This window comes from Aquarana catesbeiana, linkage group LG03, assembly GCF_042186555.1.
Source record: "Aquarana catesbeiana isolate 2022-GZ linkage group LG03, ASM4218655v1, whole genome shotgun sequence".
Lineage (NCBI taxonomy): Eukaryota > Metazoa > Chordata > Amphibia > Anura > Ranidae > Aquarana > Aquarana catesbeiana.
The window spans coordinates 64,989,501-65,016,295 of record NC_133326.1 but is presented as its reverse complement, the minus strand read 5'-3'; the positions used below and the strand labels follow the sequence as shown (position 1 = coordinate 65,016,295).

Sequence of the window (26,795 nt, the reverse complement as noted above, 5' to 3'; positions counted from 1 at the left end):
TTATCCTTTAAAGCCATCACCAGTCATTTTTATTTTCTACTGTTCATAAACCCAAAACATACATTCACTTAAAGTGGTTGTTAACCCACCAATGTATTTTTTCATAATCCTCTTTTTACTGTAATGGGCCCCTGTAACTGTGCTTTATGAAAATAATGCCGTATATACCTTGTTTACAGGCCGATAATCTGCACTCATTGACCCGCCGCTTCTGTTCTCTCTTGGCCTGACAGATGTAGTGGGCGGGGCCGAGGATCTCCCAGCCCCCTGCTGATGTCAGTCGGGCCAAGAATGGAGAGAAGCGGTGGGTCAATAAACGCAGATTAGCGGTCTGTAAACAAGGTATATACAGCATTATTTTCATAAAGCACAGTCACAGGGGGCCATTACAGTAAAACAGAGGATTATGAAAAATAAACAGTAATTTGAGCAGCAGGACGGGAGGGGGCGGCGCGGACATGGAGCGTCAGGCAAAGAAGAGAGGGGGGAGAGGAGGGGGCAGAGCACACAGGAGACACAGAGCAGGCTGCGGTGACAGAGGCATATACGCTGACTCCGGTGTCAGAGCTTGGCAGCCATGATATATCGGAGTCAGCATGGGGGGGGGGGGGGGGGTTGTCAGAAACTGGCAGGATCAGCCAGGTATTACAGGTGATACACAATAGGCCAAATTACATAGCACAAGTACTGTGCTGTATAACATGCTTAAAGGGAACAGGATGTTTATTTTATTATTTTGGGTTAACAAATGCTTTAAAATGTTGGATTTTTTTTTTTTTTTTCAGGGCTGTATGCTAAATTCTCTTTTTTTTTTTTTTTTTTAAAGTGTGGGGACAGCTGTGAGTTTTGCCCTGCAGTGAGGGGGGTGAAGCGATGTACATTCTAGCACATCATATGGTTTCCTTGTTTTTCCTAACTCTAGTTGAAGTGAACAAAGTGATTGCACAGCAGTCCAGCGACATGCAGTGCACTGCGGTAAAATGCAGCATGACTGCCCTGCACATCACACCAGTGTTTTTATGTGAACGGGTCACATAGAAAACAACTGTTATCCAGTGTGGAAAAACACCAGTCACTGCACATAGTGTGAATGAGCCCTACAGCATTGATGCTTTTTCTATAAAGTATCTATAATCTAAATCTATATCTCAAAGTGGCAAATAAAGAGAAAAGGAAGACAGAGATCGGGCAGTGACTGGAAAAAGCACATTGGCAGACACGTCTAAGTTAAAAGTGTTTTAAATCAGGAAAAGAATACAGTGATAAAAAAAGATGTAGAGCAAAGGAGAGAATTCTGGAGATGTGCTGAATGCCATCTGACAAGCTGTAAAGGAAATGTTTTGGAATGGGGCTAGTAAGGTGGCATGCAAATATGTGGCCTCTCGGCATGTGGACCTTGGCACCGAGCGGCTGCATATTTGCATACCACATTGCAAAAACAGCTGTCGCGAGAGCGTGCACCCTGCGCACTAGACAGTTACCGGCAGCTAACGGAAATCTTTCCGATCATGTGACCGCTGTGACAGCCATTTAGGACGGTCATATGATCATAAACCCTACCCAGTGTCCTGGCATCTAAAACCCCTTAAAAGACTGAGAGGCACCAGTGCCAAGGGGTTAAGAGTATCAGAGGGAGAACTTACAAGTATATTTTATTCCTGCGCTACCATGTAAGGACGGTAATAGTCAAGGAAAAGCAGCTTGCACCGAATAGGGTCCAACCTGACCCTAAGGGCATATGTAATATAATCAGTAGAAATGGTGCTGCGCTAATCCTAATGTACCCCACAGTGTCTATATGTACATAAGTGATATCAATCAGTGGCTTAAAAAAGTATACAACTAATATCAGTGTGCTGGTAAGTAAAAAAGTCAGGCGGTGACCATATCGCCTATAGTGCAGAATACAAATAAACGTAAGTGAGCATGAGTCAAAAATAGTGACGTGTAAAACAATAGTGATCCATCAACCTAAGAGTGTAACTTTGTACTTTCAATATATATATTATTTTCTCTGTGTGCTTTTTGGGAGTTTTCTCTGGCTCCAACAGTTTTCAGATACAATATACAGATTTATGCTCTTAGGTTGATGGATCACTATTGTTTTACACGTCACTATTTTTGACTCATGCTCACTTACGTTTATTTGTATTCTGCACTATAGGCGATATGGTCACCGCCTGACTTTTTTTACTTACCAGCACACTGATATTAGTTGTATACTTTTTTAAGCCACTGATTGATATCACTTATGTACATATAGACACTGTGGGGTACATTAGGATTAGCGCAGCACCATTTCTACTGATTATATCAGAGGGAGGAGACCTGTTTTCTGGCAGTGTGATACAAGTAGACCTTGCCACGTAACCGAGAAGAGTCCCTTTTCCTGGGGTAAACATGGACCAGTGGATGTCTTTCCCCCTGCAGGATCTGAGCAATGAAAGAAAGATGAGAGCCCGAGTTTTGAGGCTGAAGATACAGGTTACCTGTTATCTTGAGTAGTAAAGAGAATGTCAGCAGTAGAATGTCATTTCTGTCTGCCGCTTCGTTTCTCTGCTATCAGCATGAGATACTTCTGACAAATTTTCCTGACACAAAGAGAAAAATGGTGATAGGGAAGGAGCGACCGCACACAGTTTGTGATCGACAACCTCAGCTCTGTTCCTGTGTGCAGGGGGTGTGTCTCTGCCCTCCAATCAGCTCAGAGCTCTCCTCACTGAGCTCTGCAGAGTAACTTTAGCTCTCCGCCCCCATTTTACTGACAGCTCAGAAAAGCCATATCAATTCTTCACTTTAAATGGATGTAGAGAAGAGAAAGCCTCAAATAAACAAGTACAACTTATGTAGGAGGATTTGTTTCATCTTTGTGTATAACCTGAGGCCAGTCACTGCACTAGGTCTATGTAAGGGTTTAGGAAAAAATTGCTTTTGTTGTTATCATTCGTAAAGCCCAAATTGTGAAGTTGAAAGTACCCAAAGTCTGTGCAATTGAAAAACAAACATTTCAGTAAACAAGGTTTGTTTTTTTAAAGCCTGACAGTTGTGCGGGTTGTCTTCATTCCTTAGCATAAAAGCATATGTTACACATACGTGCTCTATGCTATGGTATGCACAGAGCAGGCCCAAACCTCCTCTTCTGGAGTCCCCCTCCAGCACTCTAGGCTCCTCTTCTTCTAGGTGTACCAGCATAGGAAACCACTTCCTATGGGGTCACACCTGTGGGCTCGCTCCTAAGCCATGTTGTGTGTCTATAGACACACACAGCCCCACCGGATTAGACAGACAGCAGCAGAAGCAAATGGCCCTGCCCCCAGCTCTCTACTCAAAGGATCTGATAGCAGCAGGAGCCCGTGGCCCCCGCTCCTCCCTCTCTGTCCTGTGAATGCTGAGAGAGCACCGCCACACCTCTGGATTGAATGGGGACTCAGGGGGGGGGGGGGGGGGGGGGCAAGGCGATACAAGTACTGTGGAATTTTTTACTTTAATGTGAGGAATGCATTAAGTTAAAGAATGTCCTGGCTTTAGAAGGCTCTCACTCTGATGTGTGCCGTTCCCCTGACCACCAGGTGACATGCATGTTGCGTACATACATATACACACACATACCTCTATGAAAGCAGTAGCCGGTTTCAGGAAACAAAACTATTTTACAGATTGGATCTGGTACAGTATCTGTTAAGGCTTACGGTAAACCTGGTTTAGTGAAACCTGTTAGATCGGTCTACTGCTAAACATAGTATTTTTAGGGAGTTTTCAATTATATCACTCTACAAGATTTTAATTAAATGCTGGGTTAGCAAAACAACAGGTAGATATTGATTTCCTGATCCTGATTAACTTACAACTGCCAAATAAGAAAACAATATGTTCTTTCTTTATGGCTTTATATTAAATGTCAGGTTACACAAAACACCACTTCCTGGGAAATGTGTTATCCTTAAAAATACAACATGCATAATTCCCCTGAAAAATTTTCAATTAGGGGGGGAAAAGAAGTATAGGGATTATGGCGGTGCCAAGAGAAACAAGATACAATATTTGAGAATAAAAATTCTATTTATTTAACAAAATTCAATAAAATTTAAGCATAATAGTCACAAAGACGGGGTGTGCAAGGAAATTCTAAAATCAATTCTGTAGCAAGAGATATTTCACATCACTTGGCCTGATAAGTGTGACGGCCATTTCTGTGAGTGGGTATTCAGATGTCCGACATGTTTCGCCAGTCTTGGCTTCTTCAAGGACAGTTGTTTAATACCTAAGAGGATACAGAGTTTTCTATAAAGAAAGATATAGCTGTCAATAAATATTTTAGAGCAATTGATACATTAAGATACAAAATAATAAATATACACATGTCACCGTATGTTTGCGAGCCGTCTAGGCAAAATATGCCCCACCACCCCAGATGGCCTCTACAGGCCCCCCCACACACCACAGGGTGCCAGAAATGCCCCAACACAGGCTATCTAAGATGGATTACCTGCAATTCACCAGGGATGGATGCTACATGCCTCCGAAGCAGAGCCTCAGAAATAGAGATCAAAATAGGTAGCTGCAGGGGACAGTAAGAGAGACCTGGCGGAGAATATGCCTAAAGAGATATACAGGCAAAGTTACGTATATATAGCTGGGCCTGGGGACCATATATATCAGTAGAAGTAAGAAATTTCAAGTTGGACTAACATAGTCTCTAATTTTACTTACACGTAGAGTATTCAAGTTGGAAGACAGGACGTCAGAGAATAGCCAACATTAAGAGTAGTTCAATTGTAAAATGAGAAGTGTCACTAGAATGGTAAGAAAGGGAGAGAAAGGAAGGGGTAACATTTATATGCCACATAATGATGTCCAGAAGATGTAAATAGGCAACGCTAGTTGCAATACAACTGTAACAAGTGACAAATGTTAGTCCAACTTGAAATTTCTTACTTCTACTGATATATATGGTCCCCAGGCCCAGCTATATATACGTAACTTTGCCTGTATATCTCTTTAGGCATATTCTCCGCCAGGTCTCTCTTACTGTCCCCTGCAGCTACCTATTTTGATCTCTATTTCTGAGGCTCTGCTTCGGAGGCATGTAGCATCCATCCCTGGTGAATTGCAGGTAATCCATCTTAGATAGCCTGTGTTGGGGCATTTCTGGCACCCTGTGGTGTGTGGGGGGGCCTGTAGAGGCCATCTGGGGTGGTGGGGCATATTTTGCCTAGACGGCTCGCAAACATACGGTGACATGTGTATATTTATTATTTTGTATCTTAATGTATCAATTGCTCTAAAATATTTATTGACAGCTATATCTTTCTTTATAGAAAACTCTGTAGCCTCTTAGGTATTAAACAACTGTCCTTGAAGAAGCCAAGACTGGCGAAACATGTCGGACATCTGAATACCCACTCACAGAAATGGCCGTCACACTTATCAGGCCAAGTGATGTGAAATATCTCTTGCTACAGAATTGATTTTAGAATTTCCTTGCACACCCCGTCTTTGTGACTATTATGCTTAAATTTTATTGAATTTTGTTAAATAAATAGAATTTTTATTCTCAAATATTGTATCTTGTTTCTCTTGGCACCGCCATAATCCCTATACTTCTTTTCCCCCCCTAATTGAGCTCCAACTACTGGGATGAGGTGTCGTATCACACCAAGGGTTGCTCAGCCAAACTCCTAAACCTGAAAAATTTTGTTGGTTCCCTTGCTATGCTGTAGAACGACAAAAACAACAAATAATTTCAATATAATTCATGCTTTTGCTGTTAATCAATGTCATAGAGCAGGGGTCTCCAAAGTTTCTAAGTAAAGGGCCAGTGTACTGTCCCTTCAGGCTTTAGGTGGGCCATTGGGAGTGGAAAATGCCTTGACATCAGTGCCCTATCATTGGTTTTAATGGTAGGAATAGTGCCCCATTGCTGGTGTCAATGAGAAGAATAGTGCCCCATTGATGGTGTCAGTAGAGGGAATGGTGCTCTGTCATTGGTGTCAGTCGGTGGAGTGGTTCCCCAAAGGCAAGCTAAGGGCCACAGCCGACCCTCGGGCCACAGTTTGGAGACCACTGTAATGCCCTGCACACATGATCGGACATTGATTGGACATTCCGACAAAAAAATCCATGGATTTTTTCCGACGGATGTTGGCTCAAACTTGTCTTGCATACACAGTCACACAAAGTTGTCGGAAAATTCCGATCGCTCTGAACGCGGTGACGTAAAACACGTACGTCGGGACTATAAACGGGGCAATAGCCAATAGCTTTTGTCTCTTAATTTATTCTGAGCATGCGTGGCACTTTGTGCGTCGGATTTGTGTACACACGAACGGAAATTTCCGACAACGGATATTGTTGTCAGAAAATTTTATAGCCTGCTCTCAAACTTTGTGTGTCGGAAATTCAGATGGAAAATGTGTGATGGAGCCTACACACGGTCGGAATTTCCGACAACAAGGTCCTATCACACATTTTCCGTCGGGGCATTAGAGTGTAGCACTGCCTTTCATATCTGAAACATTTTTCAGACCAGCATTTTTCAACTAGGGTGCATCAGGGGTGCCTTGGCAAAATGCATAAAAATTGATGAAAAAGAGTTTAAGCCAGTCAGTGGATCCAGTCTGCCTTTTTGTTAACCAAAGCCACAGGTTTTCACTGTACTGAATTACAACCGTAGACCCGTAGGCCCAGCCACCGGCATCCTAACAACTGATTCAATAATAAGGACATCAGGTGCCTGCACAGGATCCTTGGTTGCCCCTCTCCATTCGCACTGGGATCACTTTAGCTGAATGAGAGAGATAAGAAACTCTGGAGGTCTAGTCAGTACAAAGATGTATTTACTTTGTAAAAACCAATCAGTTCAGATGTTGGGTGTCCAATGTATGTAAAATGCTCCCGCATTATGCAAAACTAATAATGTCATTTTTTACATTTTATAGCAGGGTGCCTTGAGATTGTGCAGAATTTTAAGACTTGACTCAAAAAAAAGTAGAGAAACACTGTTATAGACCAGTCAGTGATTACCAAATCAAAACAGAGTCTCAGGGCCACATTTATATCAACAAGTCAAACAGGGCCGCACCTAATTCTGAAGACAAATCTACCCAGAAACAGGAAATTAGAATTTCTTCTGCTACTCGAATGTTCGATTTAGTACTGTGAACTCGCCCCTATAAATACAGTTCTGGTAATTTTACAGTTGACTGGTAATAATAAAAAAACGATTAAACAAAAATAAATTTATATAAAACCTTGCTCACAAAAAAGGTCCAAAAGGCTGCATGTGTTACAGCCTGTTCTAGAGATTTACTAACAACCAATAAACCACTGCAACAAAATAGTATATTTGCTATTGGGTAAAGCAAGTTAGGTCAGGTTTATTAGAATGAAGTGAATAAAAAGCTGATCTTCACACTGTCCTGCTTTACTATAGCAAAGTATGTCAGGCCTGGTTCACACTGGTGCAACATACGCTCCGACTTTGGGAGCACATGACGCATGAAGTGTACAAATCAATGTTTCCCTATGAGAACTGTCTTAACTAGTCCGACACAGGTCAGTCCGACTTTAGAAAGGGTTCCTGCACTACTTTGGTCCGTTTTCAGTCCATTCAGTACCACTGAAGTTCGAATCAAAGTCGGATCCTTGTCCTAACCATCCAACTTGTGACATCTGACATGGTGATTACAGCAACAGGAAAAGGAATTTATGTCACACTGGGATTGTTTTGATTGGTCAAAGGACAAGTTTGACCATCTCAAATTTGGAGCAAAATCAAATCCTGTTCATTCAAGTTGGATGGAAATAGGACCGATGTTGCAGGGCAAAGTAGGATGACAGTCATACAACAGTTGTGTCGTACCAGTGTGACCCCGGCCTAAATCAAAGACAGTCAGCAGAGGAGCTGTCAGCGCAGTCAGCACATTACTAGCGATTGGTTCTGTAAGCAGAAGTGGTCAGAGATCAGTGGGGCAACCCTACAACGAATTACCTTTTATCTTAATTTTCCTGCTATGTCTACAAATTTCTTTCAACTGACAGCTGTCGTGTCATTTTTAGCAGAGATGACAATATGGTATTTTTTTCAGCCCAGAGAAGACAGCATTAGTCATACAGAGTTCATTTCAGTGTTGGTTGGGATGACCAGAAGCTCTGACATCTACCTTTCAAAGACAATTAGGGGCCTTTCACATTGGTCCGTTTCTCATTTGTCCATTTTTGGATGAAAAATGGACAGCAATTAATTTCTATGGGCTTACGGATGTAAACATCTGTGTCTGTTCAGGTGCATTTGTTAAACAAAACAGGACCGCGTCCTTTTCCATTTAGACAATCCAGTTGGAGGTAAACGGATGTTGTACGTTTATATCTGGTCTGTTTTGACCATTTTTGGGCAGGAAACTTTGTGTATACTGTTTCATCTATGATTAAATTTTTTCAACTTAAAAAAAAATAAACAATTGAAAAACAGATGTAAACCATGGGTGTGCAAACTGATATAAACTGAACTAAAGAGCAAACGGATATAAAATGAACTGAAGAGCAAACTGATTAAGGCCCCTTTGACACGGACTGTCCGATCAGGTCCGCCTGTCAGTTTTTCAGGCGGACCTGATCAGACCCTCCAGTCTCCTCTGGATCGGCGGATGTCAGCGGTGAAATGTCTGCTGACATCCACCGCTATCCAATCTCCAGACAGATGGTGTGTATTGTGTTGCAGTGTACATTATGGTGTCCCCAGGGAGTGTATTGGGTTTCAGTGTACAGTACGGTGTCCCCGGGGGATTGTGTTGGATTACAGTGTCCGGTGTGGTATTCCTGGGGGAAATATTGGGCTGCTGTGTATGGTGTCCCCGGGGAGGGGTGTATTGGGAGTTTGGCGTCCCCGGGGGATGTATTGGGTCGCAGTGTTCGGTGTGGTTTGGGGCGGGGAGTATGGAGTCCCTGGGGGGGTAGAATATTGGGTAGCAGTGTACAGTATGGTGTCCCCGGGGAGTGTATTTGATTACAGTGTCCGGTGTGGTATAATGGGAGTAGGGTGTCCCGGGGGGGGGGGGGGTATTGGGAGTACGGTGTCCCGGGGGGGGGGGGGGTATTGGGAGTACGGTGTCCCGGGGGGGGGTATTGGGAGTACGGTGTCCCGGGGGGGGGGGATGTATTGGGAGTACGGTGTCCCCGGGGGGGGGGGGATGTATTGGGAGTACGGTGTCCCCGGGGGGGGGGATGTATTGGGAGTACGGTGTCCCCGGGGGGGGGGATGTATTGGGAGTACGGTGTCCCCGGGGGGGGGGGGATGTATTGGGAGTACGGTGTCCCCGGGGGGGGGGGGATGTATTGGGAGTACGGTGTCCCCGGGGGGGGGGGGGGGATGTATTGGGAGTACGGTGTCCCCGGGGGGGGGGATGTATTGGGAGTACGGTGTCCCCGGGGGGGGGGGGGGATGTATTGGGAGTACGGTGTCCCGGGGGGGGATGTATTGGGAGTACGGTGTCCCGGGGGGGGGGGGGATGTATTGGGAGTACGGTGTCCCGGGGGGGGATGTATTGGGAGTACGGTGTCCCGGGGGGGGGGGGGGGGATGTATTGGGAGTACGGTGTCCCGGGGGGGGGTTGTATTGGGAGTACGGTGTCCCCGGGGGGGGGGGGATACATTGGGAGTACGGTGTCGCCGGGGGGGGGGGGGGGATACAATGGGAGTACGGTGTCCCCGGGGGGGGGGATACATTGGGAGTACGGTGTCCCCGGGGGGGGGGATACATTGGGAGTACGGTGTCCCCGGGGGGGGATACATTGGGAGTACGGTGTCCCCGGGGGGGGATACATTGGGAGTACGGTGTCCCCGGGGGGGGGGGGATACATTGGGAGTACGGTGTCCCCAGAGGAGGGGATATATTGGGAGTACGGTGTCCCCGGAGGGGATATATTGGGAGTACGGTGTCCCCGGGGGGGATATATTGGGGTGCGGTGTCCCCGGGGGGGATATATTGGGGTGCGGTGTCCCCGGGGGGGATATATTGGGGTGCGGTGTCCCCGGGGGGGATATATTGGGGTGCGGTGTCCCCGGGGGGGATATATTGGGGTGCGGTGTCCCCGGGGGGGATATATTGGGGTGCGGTGTCCCCGGGGGGGATATATTGGGAGTACGGTGCCCCCGGAGGGGATATATTGGGGTGCGGTGTCCCCGGGGGGGATATATTGGGGTGCGGTGTCCCCGGGGGGGATATATTGGGAGTACGGTGCCCCTGGAGGGGATATATTGGGGTGCGGGGTCCCCGGGGGGGGGGATATATTGGGGTGCGGTGTCCCCCCTCAGTCCCCGTCTCTCACCCAGTAGCTCGGCCCCCATGAATAGAAGGTATAACAAAGCGGCCAGGCCCAGCCTCCTCTTCACCGTCCTGTCCCTCCTCCGCTCCCCCCGGTGCTGGCAGCTCTCACACGGCTCTGTGCGGACCGGGGGCTCCGGTTGGTCCCTCTCCAGTAAGGAGTCATCATCGGAGGACAAGGCCAGGGTCCCTCCATTGATGGTCGGGCAGTCCTCGGACACCAGCACCCTCAGCTTATTGATGGAGGGGGGCAGCTCTCCGTCCGCCTCCTCCGCTCCGTCCGGGTATTCGAAGCCCGTGTCATCGCTCAGGTAAGGCGGCTGCTCGTCCCGGTGAAGCTTCAGCCGCAGAGCACTCCACCAGGCAGGGGGCCGCCGCCACATGGCAGCCCGCACAGCTCGGCGCTCTGACAGCCGACCCGTGTCACTCTCCACACTCCACCACTTCCGGGTTCCAGCCGCTAGGGCTCTAAAAACAATCGGTCACATGACACCGCGGGGACGCGCAAGGCAAACACCGAAGCACGTGTCTGCCGCGGACGAGCATCAAGTTGTCACAAGACACCTACTGGTGTGAATGAGCGACCTCTAGCGGTAAAAGCGCACATTCCGCCCCATTGAAAACTTTCCTTCATCAAGCTTTATTGACATCAACGTTAACGCGAGCAGGCTTGTCTCCAAAGAAGTAAACGAGCTATTTCCGGGTTCTCCTAGCCGGGGATCACATGCCTGGGTCAGGCTGAAATCAGCTGAGGAGGGGAAAGCTGGATTTCATGGAGGAAGAAGGCAGCGGTGATGGACAGACAGTAGACAGCAGGATACCCCAGGGGGGAGAGGGTGCAGCAGGTAGGTGGGCAGAGCTGTGTGTCCCTGGATGTGTCTTATGGAAGTTCAATGCAATTGTCTGATTGGTCAGAAGAGGAATAAGACTGCCATTGCTGGCCCCCTGCTTATTATACTGCCTGCCTGTCATGGTGATCCTCCTGTTATAGTGATCTATATACAGGAAGGGAAGTCAGAACCTTTCATGTCAGCTGATCATTGGTGTAAATCTGACCACACACTGTACAATCCCATTGTACAATCACCTTCAGCCCTACCATTCACCATACAGTACAAGGACCCGCCTGATTGGATATGATAGGTAGGTTATAGGTAGGGTAGGTTAATTCGATCCTGTCTAAAATTGTCCCCAGTAAGTATGAATGTGAGTTAGGGACCTTAGATTGTAAGCTCCTTGAGGGTAGGGACTGATGTGAATGTACAATGTCTGACCTCATATTACACAGTTTTGGTAAGCACTGTATTCTACAGTCAGATTGTAAAGTCTAAGTTCAGCCCCAGGGCCTCTTCACGTGTTCAGAGCATTTCTTACACGTCACATTCTTATACATATTTTTAGCCATGCACGATGAAAACGCATCAAAGATGCAGCATGCAGGACTTTGATGCGCTTTAATCAAAACGCACATTCCCATAGAGTTCAATGGTAGTGCGGTAGGTAGAAACACCTGTAAAAATAAAACTGCACCGCACACATAAACTGACCCTTAGGCTCGGTTCACACATGTGCGGGTCGGTAACACGTGAATAATCGCATGCGTTCCCAAACCACAAGAAAAAGGCCCTGCTCTTTTGCAGACAGGGGGGGGGGGGGGCATTCAGTTTTACTAGCGCCAACATGAATCAGAAGATGCAAGTCATTTTTGTGTGTGAAACTGCATGGTGCCGCAGCACCCCGCGATTCTGTGCAGCTGCGTTCTGAACCACTTTATTATCGGGTCGTAGCTAAAAGTTGTCTACAGTGCAGCTCTCTGGTTCTGATACGGCCGTTCTCCCAGAACGAGCCCCTCGGGGTGCACATTGGGTGTGCTCTGTGATTGCTGTGTATTTTGGACAGAGCTGATCACAGATCGAGGTAAAGGGCCAATCACAGCGGCCCTTTACCATGTGATCAGCTGTGTCCAATTACAGCTGTTCACATGTAAACAAACTTGCTGGTTATTGGCAGTCCTTTCCTCACACGCTGCCAGTGTGTGAAGAGAGGAGTTATTATGATTAGTGGCAAGGCTGACAGCGGATATTTACACTTAGGCCTCATGTACACGGCTCCTGGTAAACGGACATTTAAGAGCAGTCGGGCATTTTTTTCAGCTGCCCCTGAACTCTCCTCTATGTTATCTTATCAGTACATGTACACAGGGTCGTTTAGAAGCATTTTTTGGAAAGCAAAAAAAAATGCATTTAGAACGGACGTTCAGAGGCATTTGAAACGCCAAATGCCTGTAACAGATTGTAAATGTGGTAACTCGCATTTAGCCACGTTTCGTTTACAGGCGTTTGTAATTTTTGACTATTTGAAAAGAAAAAACGCTTCTAAGCGCAAACGCGGCATGTAAACGAGGCAAAACGGATGTTTTTAAACGTCAGTTACTAGCTGTCAATTTAAATCGGCCATAAGAGGTTGTAAAATGTCCCGTGTACATTAGGCCTTATAATCTGGGTACTGATCATCAGTGCAGCCTCATCAGTGAAGAAGAAAAAATACCGTTATTTATTAAATCTGCTATTTATTTGCAAAAAATAACAGAAACAAAAAAAACTTTTTTTTTTTTCTTTTTTCTTCAAGATTTTTGGTCTTTTTTTATTGTTTAGGAAAAAAATCTAAAACCCAGTGGGGATTAAATACCACCAAAAGAAAGCTCTATTTGTGTAAAAAAAAAAAAAAATATATATATATATATATATATATATATATATATATATATATATATATATATGTTACATGACCGCGCAATTGTCATTCAAAGTATGACTGTGCTGAAAGCTGAAAATTGGCCTGGGCAAGAAGGGGGTGAAAGTGCCCGGAATTGAAGTGGTTTATAAAGGGTTGGTGACTTTCTCCCCGTGTTTCCCGCAGGTAGACCAGCTCATCCAAATAAATAGGCTGCTGTGCCCACACAAACACACTCACCCAGACCTGCACTAATGTGATCCTGGACTTGTGGGAAAGAGGATTTCGATCAATAGTTGAAAGTTACAATCATAACATATCAATCTTACCTCTGTTTCCACCTAGAATCTCATAATCTGATCAATGGAATAGAATCATAGTTATGAATGAGATCAATATTTTTCCGACCCTGGCCGAACAACTCATTTGAATTAAATCCAATTTAAACTGAATCTAGTGGTGTTCACACTCCCTTCAATTTTAATATCCAATCGATTTGATCAAAATGTTTGAATCCACAAACTATCAAATAGCCAAAACTTTCCTTCCTGACCAATTTAGATTCACTTTAGATAAGATTCACTCAAAGCCAACCAGCCAGGGCAGGGAATGATCAATCGTGTTGCACCTATTATAGAGCTGCGCAATTCTGGGAAAAATGAGAATCACAATTTTTTTGCTTAGAATAAAGACCACGATGTGGCGTAACACCATCTTTCACATTATACAAAAAAACTTTACTGTTTTTTTTTTTTTTAATTAATTAAAGTGGAGGGCCACCCTAAAAAAAAAAAAAATTGCACCAAAAATCTTTAAAAAAAAAAAAAAAAAGTGGAAAAAAAATGTACTTACCTGAAACTCTTGTTGCTAGGCAGTCTTCCTAATCTGCCTCTTCCTATTCTACGGCGTGTAATGCTCCTCGGTGAGCGGCCCCATTGCCTTCTGGGAACTGTGTGTGTTTCCAGAACACCACGGGGCCATTCACAGAGCGCTCGCGCGTGCGCAGTAGGAAACTGGCAGTGAAGCCGCAAGGCTCCACTGCCTGTTTCCCTTACTTAGGATGGCGGTGCCGGGACCCGAGAGCCGAGGGACGGGACGGCCTCGGGCGACCGACATTGCTGGCACCCAGGACAGGTAAGTCTACTTATTTAAAGTCAGCAGCTACAGTGTTTGTAGCTGCTGACTTTAAAAAAAAAATTTCGCTGGCCGGAATCCCGCTTTAAAGTGTATTTTTTCCAAAACATTTGCATTTGAAAGACCACTGCGCAAATACAGTGTGACATAAAACATTGCAACAACCACCGTGTTATTCTCTAGGGTCTCTGCTAAAAAATATATACTGTTTGGGGGTTCTAAGTAATTTTTTAGCAAAAAATAATTAATTTAACTTGAAACCAATAAGTGTCAGAAAAAGGTTTAGTCTTTTAAAGGGGTTGTAAAACCTCATTTTTATTTTTTTTTTAAAAACAACAAACATGTCATACCTACCTCCACTGTGCAGTTTGTTTTGCACAGAGTGGCCCCGATCCACCTATTAGGGGGTCCACCAGTGGCGCTGGTAGCTCCTCACCGCAACGGGTGTTCATGTTGGAGAAGCGCTCTCCTTGGTGGACACCCGTGTGATACAATGTGGAAACGACTATATGATTTTACATTGTTACATAGATACGCTTTAAATGTAAGCAGTATAATTACCTGAATGTGACCTATCGGCCTCTTATGATTAACATGCTACAAGTAATTTTTTCTTTTCTTCTATTACTTTAATATCCTTTAGGGGCAAGTAATGACACAATCGATGAAGGATTGCCAGAAGATCAGTTTCCTCTTGATGTAAAGTCTGTTGAGCAACTCAGTGAAGGACTCCTAGCTCATTACTTACCCAATCTTCAGAACTCGAAGCTTGCCTTACAGGAACTCACGTATGTAGAAAGCATGCAATGCTATTGGTAACAGGGGCCCAACTTTTATGCCCTTTTAGGCCTTTAAAATTCTAAGGCCCCTTTCACACTGGGGCATCAGCGGTAAAGCGCCGCTATTTTTAGCGGCACTTTACTGTCGTTTTTGCGCGGGTTTTTATCCGCTAGCGGGACGCTTTTAACCCCGGCTGCCGGCCAAAAAAGGGTTGAAACGACCCGCAGCGGTGCTTTGCCGGCAGTTCGGTGGCGCTGCCCATTTATTTCAATGGGCAGGAGTGGTGAAGGAGTGGTGTAGATGCTGCTTGCAGGAGTTTTTTTAAGACCTGCCAGCACATCGCCTCAGTGTGAAAGCCCTCCGGCTTTCACACTAAGACTGCAGGGGAGCTGTTTTTCAGGCGCTATTTTTAGCCCAAGAGTGCCTGAAAAATGCCTCAGTGTGAAAGGGGGCTAAGAGAAAATAATATGTGCTGCAGTTGGATGGTGCGCCAAGCAGTACTAACATTTAGGACAGTATGCCCTTAGAGATGAATGGCCAGAATGCTAGCAGTCTGCGTTCCAGGCATTCATTCCAAAGCACATACTGCCCCAAACCTTAGTACCTTTCATGGAGTTAGGTGCTTGGCGGTTCACCTGTACCTTCCACATCTAAAAGGACACAACACACAGGGATATGGGAAATCATTATATACACTGATACACATACACCTTCACAGGTTGAACTGGATGGACTATTGTCTTTTTTCAGCCTTATCGACTATGTACCTATGATGACTCGTGCACCAGGGCTAAATGCCTAGTGTGCATAAGACCTTAAAGGGGTTGTAAAGTCAGAAGGTTTTTTATCTTCATGCATTCTATGCATGAAGATAAAAAGCCTTCTGTGTGCAGCAGCCCCCCTAACACTTACCTGAGGTCCCTCTCTGTCCAGCGATGTCCATAAGTGTCTCAGCAGTCCGAGATTCCCCCCTCCTGATTGGCCTAGACACAGCAGCGGTGCCATTGGCTGCCGCTGCTGTCAATCAAAGTCAGCTAGCCAATTAGCCAATCAGGGGAGAGAGGGGAAGGCTCCATGTGTGAATGGACACTCGGCTCAGGTGCCCCCACAACACCTGGAGAGATGAACAGAAGGTAGAAATAGAGAGCAGCAGGATCAACCAGGTTTTTTTGCAGGATACAAAAAACGAATCTCATAGTGACTGAGTGAGTAGGAACAGCAGGTAATACAGCTTTTATTGATCCTTTTTTATGATGTGGCTTTAGTGACACTTTTTAAGTATCTATGTATGAATATTAAGGATGAAAGATGTTTAATGTAGGCGTTATGGAATGGTGATCATCACTTCCCCTTTGCACCCCCTGCAAAATTATTGGTTGTCCCGGAGTTCCCCTTTAATCTTCTATTTTTCGGGAATTACCAGTTAGATATTTTAAAGATTGTACTGTGATTCAGCGTCCTGTAATAAATCACAAACAATGACAAAAGAAGGGGGGTACAGTAAAGTTTTGTTGTAGCAAAAGATCAGATGAATCAAAGTTCCTCAGAGAAGACAACCCCATGAGCAGAGGGCATTTAGCCTCTGTGCATGGGACTTTGACGTTTAGCGGCGGGCACTGTTGTACTATCTAGCCCAGCTCCTGGCAGCCTGTCGAGAAGAGAGCTAACAGCTGCTGCAGCTGGATAGGGCTGGATAGTGCACTTAGCTGTATGAATGTTTAGAATGGTATGTGCCCGGGGTCAAATGGGCTGAACGTAAGAAGTCTGTGTTCTGAACATTAGTCTCTGGGTGCATACTCCTCTAAACATTTGTACAACTAGACTGCAAGCAGCGGGGCTGAACAGGACATCTGCACCCATCGCCTGTGGCTAAATGCCAGAGCCAAATGCACCAAGGCTATATGCATAGTGTGCTTGGGATCAAACTGTTCTTGAACTGTTCTTTTTTTTTTTTTTTTTAACAAGACATTCTTGAACTGTTCTTGAACCTCTAATGACAATTGTTGAAACACAAGCCTGCTGTATTTAAAAGTCTGTGTATCATTCTTGATACACAAGAAGGCTTCCTCTTGTACAGAATATTGGGATAATTCACAAATTTAAAACAAATGGTATTTGACTCCTTACAGGATATCAAAAATATACCCCTCCGCTTCCCTGATATGTTGGAGGTGCAATGCACAGATAGGAAACCTACACCACATCTTATGGAGCTGTAATAATGTACACAGCTTCTGGAAGGCTATCTCCACATTCATAGCTGACCTTACTGGTAACCTAATTACTCTCACTCCTGCTATGACCCTACTAGGGATGAATCTTGACACTTACCCTCTAATATATAGGACAATAGTAGCCCATATACTCATAGCAGCAAGAATTACAATATCCAGTATGTGGAAATCTACTGACATTCCAAACTTATCAAATATTATTAGATTGAATATTTAAGCTGATTGAACAATACAAGCTGATGTTAGCATACAAAAACTATTCTACAACTGGTTATAAAAAAAGTGTCAAGTTCGGATGAACCACCATAGACCTTCTAATTATCTAAAGAACTGTAACTTATAAAAAAAAACTGACCGTCCAATTAAAGTTAAGGTGTAAATTCTCTCTTCCATATTGAACGTATCAGCTTGATAACCGGTCTTCGCTTACAGTTTGAACCCAATTGGGGTAAGCGAGGCCAAAATATATTAAAGCGGAGTTCCGCCAAAAAAAAAAATTAAAAAGTCAGCAGCTACAAATACTGGACACTTACCTGTCCCAGGGTCCAGCGATGTGGGGGAACGTAGCCCCGCTCATCTCCCCCTTCTTTCTGCAGTGTCGGCTTCATCACTGTGGGTGCCTGGCTGTGGCTTCACAGCCCGGCAGGCACTGCGCATGCGCGAGCCACGCTGCACGCTGTGACTGGCCGGGCAATCATCTGGGACTTGTGGCGTGTCCCAGATGATTGCCGAGAGGGAGGGGGGAGAGGTGAACTTCCTTCCGGCGCCGCGGTGCCCGGGAGCAAGTGGGAGCTGGAACCCTCTAAAAAGAGTCGTCCCCCCCCCCCCCCAAAAAAAAAAACAATGACATGCCAAATGTGGCATGTCAGGGGGTCACCTTCCCTTAAAGCGGAAGTTCCATTTTTGGGTGGAACTCCGCTTTCAGCTTGATATCATCTTGCTACCTTATTAAATTTGAATGTATGTAATTTTTAGCATATACTGATAAGAAACCTCATTAGTGAATTGTTTATTGTCATGAACATATGCTCTTGTTACTGAAGAAATAAATAAAAAAAAACTAAAAGGGGGGGGGGGGGGGAGGTTGTGTATCGTTACTAATAACCCTGGACAGCCTAGTTTAGGGATCAGTGATTAAACCCAAAAGCAAGCATATATTTTTTTTAATTGCAGCTTACAAATTCTTGTTTGTTATTTGTTGTTATAGAACATTGAAGCACAATGGATTTAATTTTGAAGTGAAAACAGACCTTTGCAAAGTGATTTAAATTAATTACAATAGACAAAAATGAAATAACCGATTGCATAAATATACACCCCTTTTATATATGACGCATCTAAAGCCTTGTACACACGGTACGATTGTTGGCCAACCGAGCGTCTGATTTTTGTCTTAAGGGCGTGTGCCAGGATCTTGTCTTGCATACTAACAGTACACAATTGTCAGCTCTTGAGCGCCACCCTTTGGGCCCCTTCTGCTAATTTCGTGTTTGGTGAGCACGAAATGTGACGGATTCGTGTACTGACCGTATGAAAATCTGTCGTTAAACCGATGTCCGCCGAAAATTTACTAGCCTGCCATCCAAGATTTGTTGGCCGAAAGTTGGACAACAATTGTCAAAAGGAGCGTACTAATGGTAAGATTTTAGGACAACAACAAGGCTCTACCGCTGTATGAAGCTACATATCTCAGTAGAGGGGTACCAGATAAGTTTAAAAAGGTGTGGGGTGGCTGGATAGATTCAATTCAACTGCATAATTTCCTCCTGGTGAATAGATGAACTATGTGGCGGGTAGTGAGGCTTGTGTAAGCTTAGATGGGAACCTATAACCTCTTTTACTACTGCTATTTGAGGATATCATACTGCATATAATGATTGTACATTGTATATGTCCCCCCCCCCCCTTCCCCTCTTTTCCCCCCTTTACTAGGGTTTAATATGGAATGATTTCTGATGTCTGTTATTTGGTATGGGAGTTGCATTGTACACTGGCGCTGGGAATTGTAGTGCTGAATGTTTATTATGTTCAATGTTTGTATGTATCTTTTTCTATGTTTAAAAAACCTTTAATAAAAAGAATTTACAAAAAAAAAGATTTTAGGACAACAGTCTGTCAACGGACAATCCCCTGCCAACAATCGCACCGTGTGTACGAGGCTTTAGACACTGGCGCAGCCAACCACATAATTTGTTAAATGAAGATCCCCTGTATGTAGTTAAGTGATTTCAAGTGACCGTAGTATAAATACTGTATACTATATTACTACTACTTGAGTTATCGTAAATTAGGTGTTTTATATTTGCTAATGCATTGAAGGAAAATCAAGTTTTGAACATGTTCTTTATTTATATATTTTCTTATAGGCAGAATCAAGTGGTATTACTGGACACTCTAGATCAGGAAATCTCCAAATTCAAAGAGTGCAATTCAATTCTGGACATCAATGCCCTGGTGAGTTCTATGTAAATGCCTCTTTTGTTTATTTGAAACCGAACTCCATGCAACATTTTTTAAAAATAAAATGGTTCCCCCAGTAGTGATAAGTTTGCGCATGTTCGGATCCTAATCCAAACCCACCAGAGCGAGTCCGCCAGGAAGCTTTCATAGTACTGAGCCAATGATCTGTGGCCAGGTCATTCCCCACCCTGCAAGCAAATGTATACAGTAGGTGTGTATCCACTTGAACCCCAGAAGATTTACCCCCCCCCCTTCATGACCAGGCCATTTTTTGCTATCTGACACTGCGTTACTTTAACTGACAATTGCGCTGTCATGCAACGCTGTACCCAAATTAAATTAGTGTAATTTTTTTTCCACAAATAGAGCTTTCTTTTGGTGGTATTCACCTTTGCATTTATTTATTTTGCTCTATAAACAAAAAAAACCCGACAATTTTGAAAAAAAAGCCCCAATATTTTTTACTTTCTGCTATAAAACATATCCGATAAAAAATTTAAAAAAAACAAAAAAAAAAACAGATTTCTTCATAAATTTAGACCACGTATTCTGCTACATAATTTTAGTAAAAATAAATAAAAATCTCAATAAGTGTATATTGATTGGTTTGCAAAAAAGTTATAGTGTATACAAACTATAGGATATACAGTATACTGTTTTTTCTATATTTTTTTGATATTCTTAATATAGCGGGACTGCGATATTGTGGTGGACCTTCTGACACTGACACTTTTTAGGAACCAGTGACATTAGTACAGTGATCAGTGCTAAAAATATGCACTGTCACTGTACTAATGACACTGACTGGGAAGGGGTTAAATATCTAGGGCGATTAAAAGGGTTAAATGTGTGCCTATTCAGTGTTTATGTGTGTACTGTGTTCTGCTTTCACTAAGGGATGTGCTGGATTTTATTCCCTATTTTGCAGGGAAACAAAATCCAGCACATCCTTGCTGTGACAGGTCAGAGCTCTGCATTGTTTACATATTTAGAGCTCCATCCAGTGTGTCTCCTCGTCGATCAGCGGGGGTCGGTAGCCATCCATTGGTCGGCACCCGCTAATTGGCTTCTGCTGTGACTAATGATAGCAAAAGCAGCACACGTGCCCCCTAACCGGAAGTGCAGAATAATGTACATATATGTGATTCTGCACAGAGTGGCCACCCTGTACCAGTAAAGCTACAATAGCGCAGTCGTTAACTGGATATATATATGCATCTGTGGTGTGGGGAATGCCTCAGCCGCTTTTGATAGGCCCAGTGCAATCACAACTTCCTGGCAAGCTCACTCGGGTGGATTCGGACTTGGATCCAAACATGCCATTGCTTATCCCTGTTCCTCAGCGACTGCTTAAATAGATTAAAAAAACAGTTCAGGCTGCAATACTGAACTTCAACCCAAAGCTGCCCCCCAAAGTACTTTCCATCTCCTATCCCACCCGAACGACCAGCCGGCGGACGTGACCCAAACAGAGCAAGTCTCGGATCTAGTCACCCGAAAGCAATGTCATGACATCACTTCCGGATTACTCTCATCCTAAAGGTGCTAGTTTTAAAAAATAGAAAGTACTCAAAAATGCTGATTTTGGCGTTTTGAATACTTTTATGTGCAGAGGAGGAGTTTGGGGACTTTTAGACTCCAGATCCCTCCATAAAGAGTACCTGTCACTGACTATTACTGTCACAAGGGATGTTTACATTCCTTGTGACAGCAATAAAAGTGATTAAAAAAAAAAAGGACAGTGTAAAAATAAAAACTTTATATTTACAGACTATCGGCACCTGATATCGGCTATCGGCCTTAGAGGTAGCTGAAAAATCAGTATTGGTAACAACCCTGAAAAAACGATATTGGTCGATCCCTAATGTGAACAGCAGCAGATACTCTGCCTGCACAAAATATTGACTGGCTGACAGCAGCCATTGCTGTTCACATGTGTCAGCACACCAAGCGGTTACCTGTGGTTAGGGATGGATGTGTAAGCCTGGACATAGATGCATCTGTTCCTAACTACTGTCCCTAGCCACTGCTATTCACATATACCTGCATCCCTGCTGCAGCAATCTGCTGATAGAAAGTATTGTTTAATGTTGTTTTTTTTTTTTAATAAGGCTTACCTATAGGCAGTGTAAATATCTCCTAAACATTCACCGTTTAGGAGTTATTTACTGTACATGCAGCCAGTGAAATCACTGGCGCATGCGCTCTGAAGGAAGGGCCACCCGTGCCTTGTGCTGTGACCGGCCACTCCCTTGTGCATGCGTGGGAGTGATGTCATCGCGGCTTCGGCCAGTCACAGAGCCAGAGTCCACAAGCCCAGAAGGAAGACCGGATAAAGATGGATGCCGTCTCCAGTGATGACATTGCAGCGCTGGAAGGCTTTGTTTTGAGGTAAGTTTCACATAATGTGCTAGTATCTGATGCATACTAGCACATTATGCCTTTGCCTTGCAGGTAAGAAAAAAAAAGTACAGCGGTTTACAACCGCTTTAATTAGCTCCCCTTCCCATTCTCCTTTTTAGCTATTAGGCCAGCCATAGATGGTTCGAATCTTGGCCAGTTCAGTAGCAACTGGCCGAGATTCAAACTATGTGTGGGCAGGCTGAATGCATCAAGTTGATCGATCGATCAACTTGGGTACAACCAGTCTGCTGGTTTAACTTGCAATTATCATTAGTGGCTGCTATAGCCGCTAGCAATAATCGCTGTCTTCACAATGTCTTGGCGGCAGGGAATCGTGCAAAACTCTTTCCTGCAACCCGTGGTTGCAAGAAAGAAATTTGCACCATTTATGGTCTGCCTTATTTTCCTGCTGATTTTTTTTTTTTTTTGTTTATTTCTGTGTTAGCCATTACTGTTATTTAAACTTTTTTTTTTTTCATTTCATTTGTAAATAACTTTGCAATGCTTACTAGAATCATACATTTAGCGTCATTTTAAACTGGATAGATTAAAGAATACAATTTTAGATTTAAATCTACAGCATCGCTTTTTTTTTTTTTTGTGATAGTTTTGTTACTTTTTTTTTGTCTAATGCCGTGTACACACGGGCGGATTTTTCAGCATCAAACGTCCGACGGTCTTTCCGTCGGACTTTCGACAGAGTTACGACTGACTTGCAAACGACTGGACTAGAATAAGGAAGTTGAAAGCCAGTAGCCAATAGCTGCCCTAGCGTCCTTTTTTTGTCCGTCGGACCAGCATACAGACGAACAGATTTTTCGACCGAACTCGAGTCCGTTGGAAAGATTTGAAACATGTTCCAAATCTAAAGTCCGTCTGATTTTCGACAGGAAAAAGTCAGCTGAAGGTCCGATGAAGCCCACACACGGTTGGATTGTCCGACGGATTCGTTCCGTCGGACCATAAGGATTGTGTTGAAAAAACATTTTTGCAAGAGAATATCACAAAAGGAAGGCTTTGTTTGTGCTTAAAACAATATATGTATTTTTTTTTTGTTATCTTAAAGTGGAACTTTAACATAAAAAAAAAATGGCAAGCAAGCAGGATTTTTAATGCAGAAGAGACGTGCTCTATCTCTTCTGCATTGAAGTCACTTACCTGCCTGTCTGTACTGTATACTGAGCTGCACACGCACAACTTAGCGTAGAATTTTGGCAATGCTGAAATTACTCCCTTGGATGTGCAGAAGTGATGCCATTTTGACCTGGCCAATGAAAACAGCTGGGGATCGATAACCGGAAGCCGCAGGGCTGAAAGATGTCAGCGGCCGGCGGGGAGCTCCCGGGCATCGCAGCGCTGGAGCGAAAGTGAGTATAGTTACGCTTTAAGTAATCACAATGATATTGCCAAACAAAACAGGTCCATAGCAGAAAAGTAAAAACTGCTCTGGTCCATAGGGGGTGTACAAGTGTGACAGGGAAAGTGGTTAGATGAACAATATAACCTCTAAGTGTTCTTTTACCCTCAATTGTTACTTTTTTATGCATGTGCATGATTGCACTTTATAGTGGAGATCCAAGAAGTATTTCTAAACCCTGGTACAGCAGACATTTTATTATTAGATTTCTCTTGTTAAGGTGGCAGAATATGGCTGCTTTAAATTCCCAAACTGCATGTATTTGTACTTGTCATCAAGGAAGCGCCCACTATGTTATTACATTTTTAATCATTTACCATTCCAGTGATATTCCATCTCCTTCATTTGGTCATTATTGTAAACTTTATGGCGATCGGCAAAAGATTTACCTTCAGTTTTATTGTATGTGTGTGTGTATATGTATATATAATATATATATATATATTATGTGTATGTATGTATGTATATATATATATATAAATTTTATTTTTTTTTTTTTTGCATGGATTCAAGATACCTACACTCCCTTTCTTTAGAAAATGATCAATGGCAAATACATATTTTTTTTTTTATTGTTACATGTCTTTTATTGTAGTTTTCAGAAGCCAAGTATTACCATAACAAGTTAGTAAATATTAGAAAGGAAATGTTGCTACTTCATGAAAAGACATCAAAATTAAAGGTGAGTTTTTTTTGCTGTATATCCCCCCACAGATTTTGCCTTTTTATATCGCTTTCCCCTCCCATGTAGATTGTAATATTTCCCTCCTATCCCTCTTGTATTCAATTGTATTGCACCTGTAATGTCTCTCTCCCTTTACCCCTTTTAAAGTGCTGCATAAACTGTTGGCACTCTATGAATCCTGTATAATAATATTTTTATCTTAAAGCGGAGTTCCAGGCTAAAATGAAAGTAGCTCTAGGACCATCGAGCCCCCCCTTTTTGTTTTTGGATATTCTTTTTTTTTTTTTTTTTTTTCCTTATTCTTTATTTTATTTTTGTATTTCTCCATCTGGATTTCCGTCCTACCTCATCCCATCGAGGTACGTCATCTCTGCATTTGCATCGGCCCCTCCTCCTTCCCCCCACTGTCTTCTGGGACCTGTGTGTGTCCCAGAAGACGACGGGCCACTCAGAAAGTGTAGCGTGACTCGTGCATGCGCAGTAGAAAACTGGCTGTGAAGCCTAAATGCTTCACTGGCGGTTTCTATTAGTTGCAATGCCTGCACCCGGAGCCGATGGCCGGCTCTGCTTCGGGGGGGGGGCCGACATCACCAGATCCCTGGACAGGTAAGTGTCCTTATTTCTTTATCGTACATCATGGGACACAGAGCCTTAAGTAATTACTTAATGGGTTATAGGCCACCTTCAGGTGATGGACACTGGTATACCTAATCCTGGAAGTTCACTCCCTATATAACCCCTCCTCCTTCCAGGAGCACATCAGTTTTTTCGCCAGTGTCTAAGGTGTTGGTCACGAGTGAAGATGTGCTCTGAGGAGCTCCAGGAGGGTTCCGTGCTGGATTTAAATAGCCTTCATAGACCAGATCTAATCCAAAGTGCCACTGAGGCCAAAGTGGATGGTACCTGGGGCCTCGTATCCGAAGCACAAGGTTTTTGCCTGTAACGCCTCTCTTTGTAGGGCTGGACCCCGGGACCCAGGGCTTTGGTCATGCTACATTACCTAAAGCTTTCCTGGTGGGGTGCTTTTTACAGGTCCAAGGGAGTGGAACCCTGATATTAAGGGCCCCCGTTCCTTGAAGGTTTGCTAAACACAGCCCACCGTAATGGGTAGGGGTTGGATTGTCTGTTAATTCAGCAAATCCTGTGGCAGAGATAAGATAAGGGAAGAAACTTAGGAACTAAGAAGTCCACCTATGCTTTCTTCTTTAAGGGAAAAAATGTTGTCATGCCTTAATTCTCCACTAGAGGGAGTCTATGCACATTAATCTGTTGTCTTCACTGTAAAGCTGATTCAGTCTCTGTGTGGCTGCAGCAGCTTGAGCAGGGGGATTTTCTCAGGTAAAGAAATCTGCCAAATGCTTTTTTCTCCCCCCTGAAGGGACCGGAGGGTTAGGGGAACATCAGCGGTGTACCCCCCTTACATAACCAACACCCCCCCCCCACGCCGCAGGGGGGTGCGGAGGACCCGAAAGCCACCGTGCAAGAGGGCAGGAACATTTTCAAAAATGAAATGGGGGGGCGGGGCCTAGGCGCAGCGCCGTGCAACGTCCAAGAGGAGGCATGGCAGGCAAGGACAATAAAAACACAGCTGGGACAGTCTCTCCTCGGCTGACGAGGAGGAAACAAACTGTCTGCACACAGGGACACAGGAGCTGTGGCATTCCTGATACAGGAAGGACTTTTTTCCCAGCACCAGGCTGAACTTAATGGCGGCCTTACTGTCATCACTATGTTAAGCGATTAAGTGCAATGTAATAGTGCCTCTGTTTTTGTGCTTAGGACTATGCCTGCCAAAAAAGACACCCCAAAGACCAAAAAGGTACCAAAGGTTTCACCCCCAGGTGCTAGGATCTTGAGTTGCATCTCCACACTGTCATCCTTGCCTGAATTACAAATTATAGCAAGCCAGGGTGAGCCATTGGAACAAATTGATGGTGCAACTACTTCTTAAATCTCAGCTCCTGTGGACGTGACTGAAGATGTCCTTTCCTCCACCCTGCAGGGTTTGGAAGGAAGAATAGCGGCTTTAACCGCATCCTCCATTCAAATGGATAGGAAGCGTGCTAGATCCCCCATCCCCCACTTCGGACCCTTTGCAAGGGGAATAGTGGGCACAGGATGAGGTGTTACCCTCAGTCAATCAGGAGGAAAAACAAACCAATGATTCCTCTGTGGAGGAAACAACAGTAGATGAAACTTTTTCAGCCTCACAATCTGAGAAATTGCTGATACAATCTCTTACGGAGATAGTTCGTTTTACTTTCATGCTACCCCTAAAGGAGTCTGCTGAAAGCTTGGCTTCTTCTTTGGGTTCCTTAAAACCTTCACAGCCTTTGCATGCATTTCCTGTCCATGCATTACTAGAACAGCTTATTTTTGCTGAATGGGATCACCCAGATAAGCATTTTCTCCCTCCAAAGACATTTTCAGTTCTCTATCCCATGGAGGAGAAATTCACCAAAAAATAGAAAGTACCAGCAGTTGATGCTGCAATTTCCACTGTGAATAAAAGCCTAACTTGTCCAGTAGACACTGCACAAATGCTTAAGGATCCAATAGATAAAAAGTTGGAATTCCTGTTAAGATCTGCTTTTTCCTTTGCAGGTGCTGTTACTCAGCAGTCGCTAC

At 44.2% G+C, this 26,795-nt stretch overlaps 2 protein-coding genes across 2 annotated transcripts in view; one reads left to right on the top strand and one right to left on the bottom strand.

Moving 5' to 3' along the window:
* The window catches only part of SLC30A4 (solute carrier family 30 member 4), a 31,674-nt gene extending 20,868 nt beyond the window's left edge, over nucleotides 1-10,806 (bottom strand). Inside the window, exon 1 of the mRNA XM_073618629.1 lies at nucleotides 10,326-10,806. Coding sequence (XP_073474730.1) covers nucleotides 10,326-10,704 — 379 coding nt within the window. The 5' untranslated portion in view covers nucleotides 10,705-10,806. The remainder of the gene's footprint in view (nucleotides 1-10,325) is intronic.
* Nucleotides 10,807-10,965: 159 nt separating this feature from the next.
* The window catches only part of BLOC1S6 (biogenesis of lysosomal organelles complex 1 subunit 6), a 29,745-nt gene continuing 13,915 nt past the window's right edge, over nucleotides 10,966-26,795 (top strand). The window contains exons 1-4 of the mRNA XM_073618630.1: nucleotides 10,966-11,166; nucleotides 14,832-14,976; nucleotides 19,569-19,656; nucleotides 24,078-24,164. Coding sequence (XP_073474731.1) covers nucleotides 11,094-11,166; nucleotides 14,832-14,976; nucleotides 19,569-19,656; nucleotides 24,078-24,164 — 393 coding nt within the window. The 5' untranslated portion in view covers nucleotides 10,966-11,093. The remainder of the gene's footprint in view (nucleotides 11,167-14,831; nucleotides 14,977-19,568; nucleotides 19,657-24,077; nucleotides 24,165-26,795) is intronic.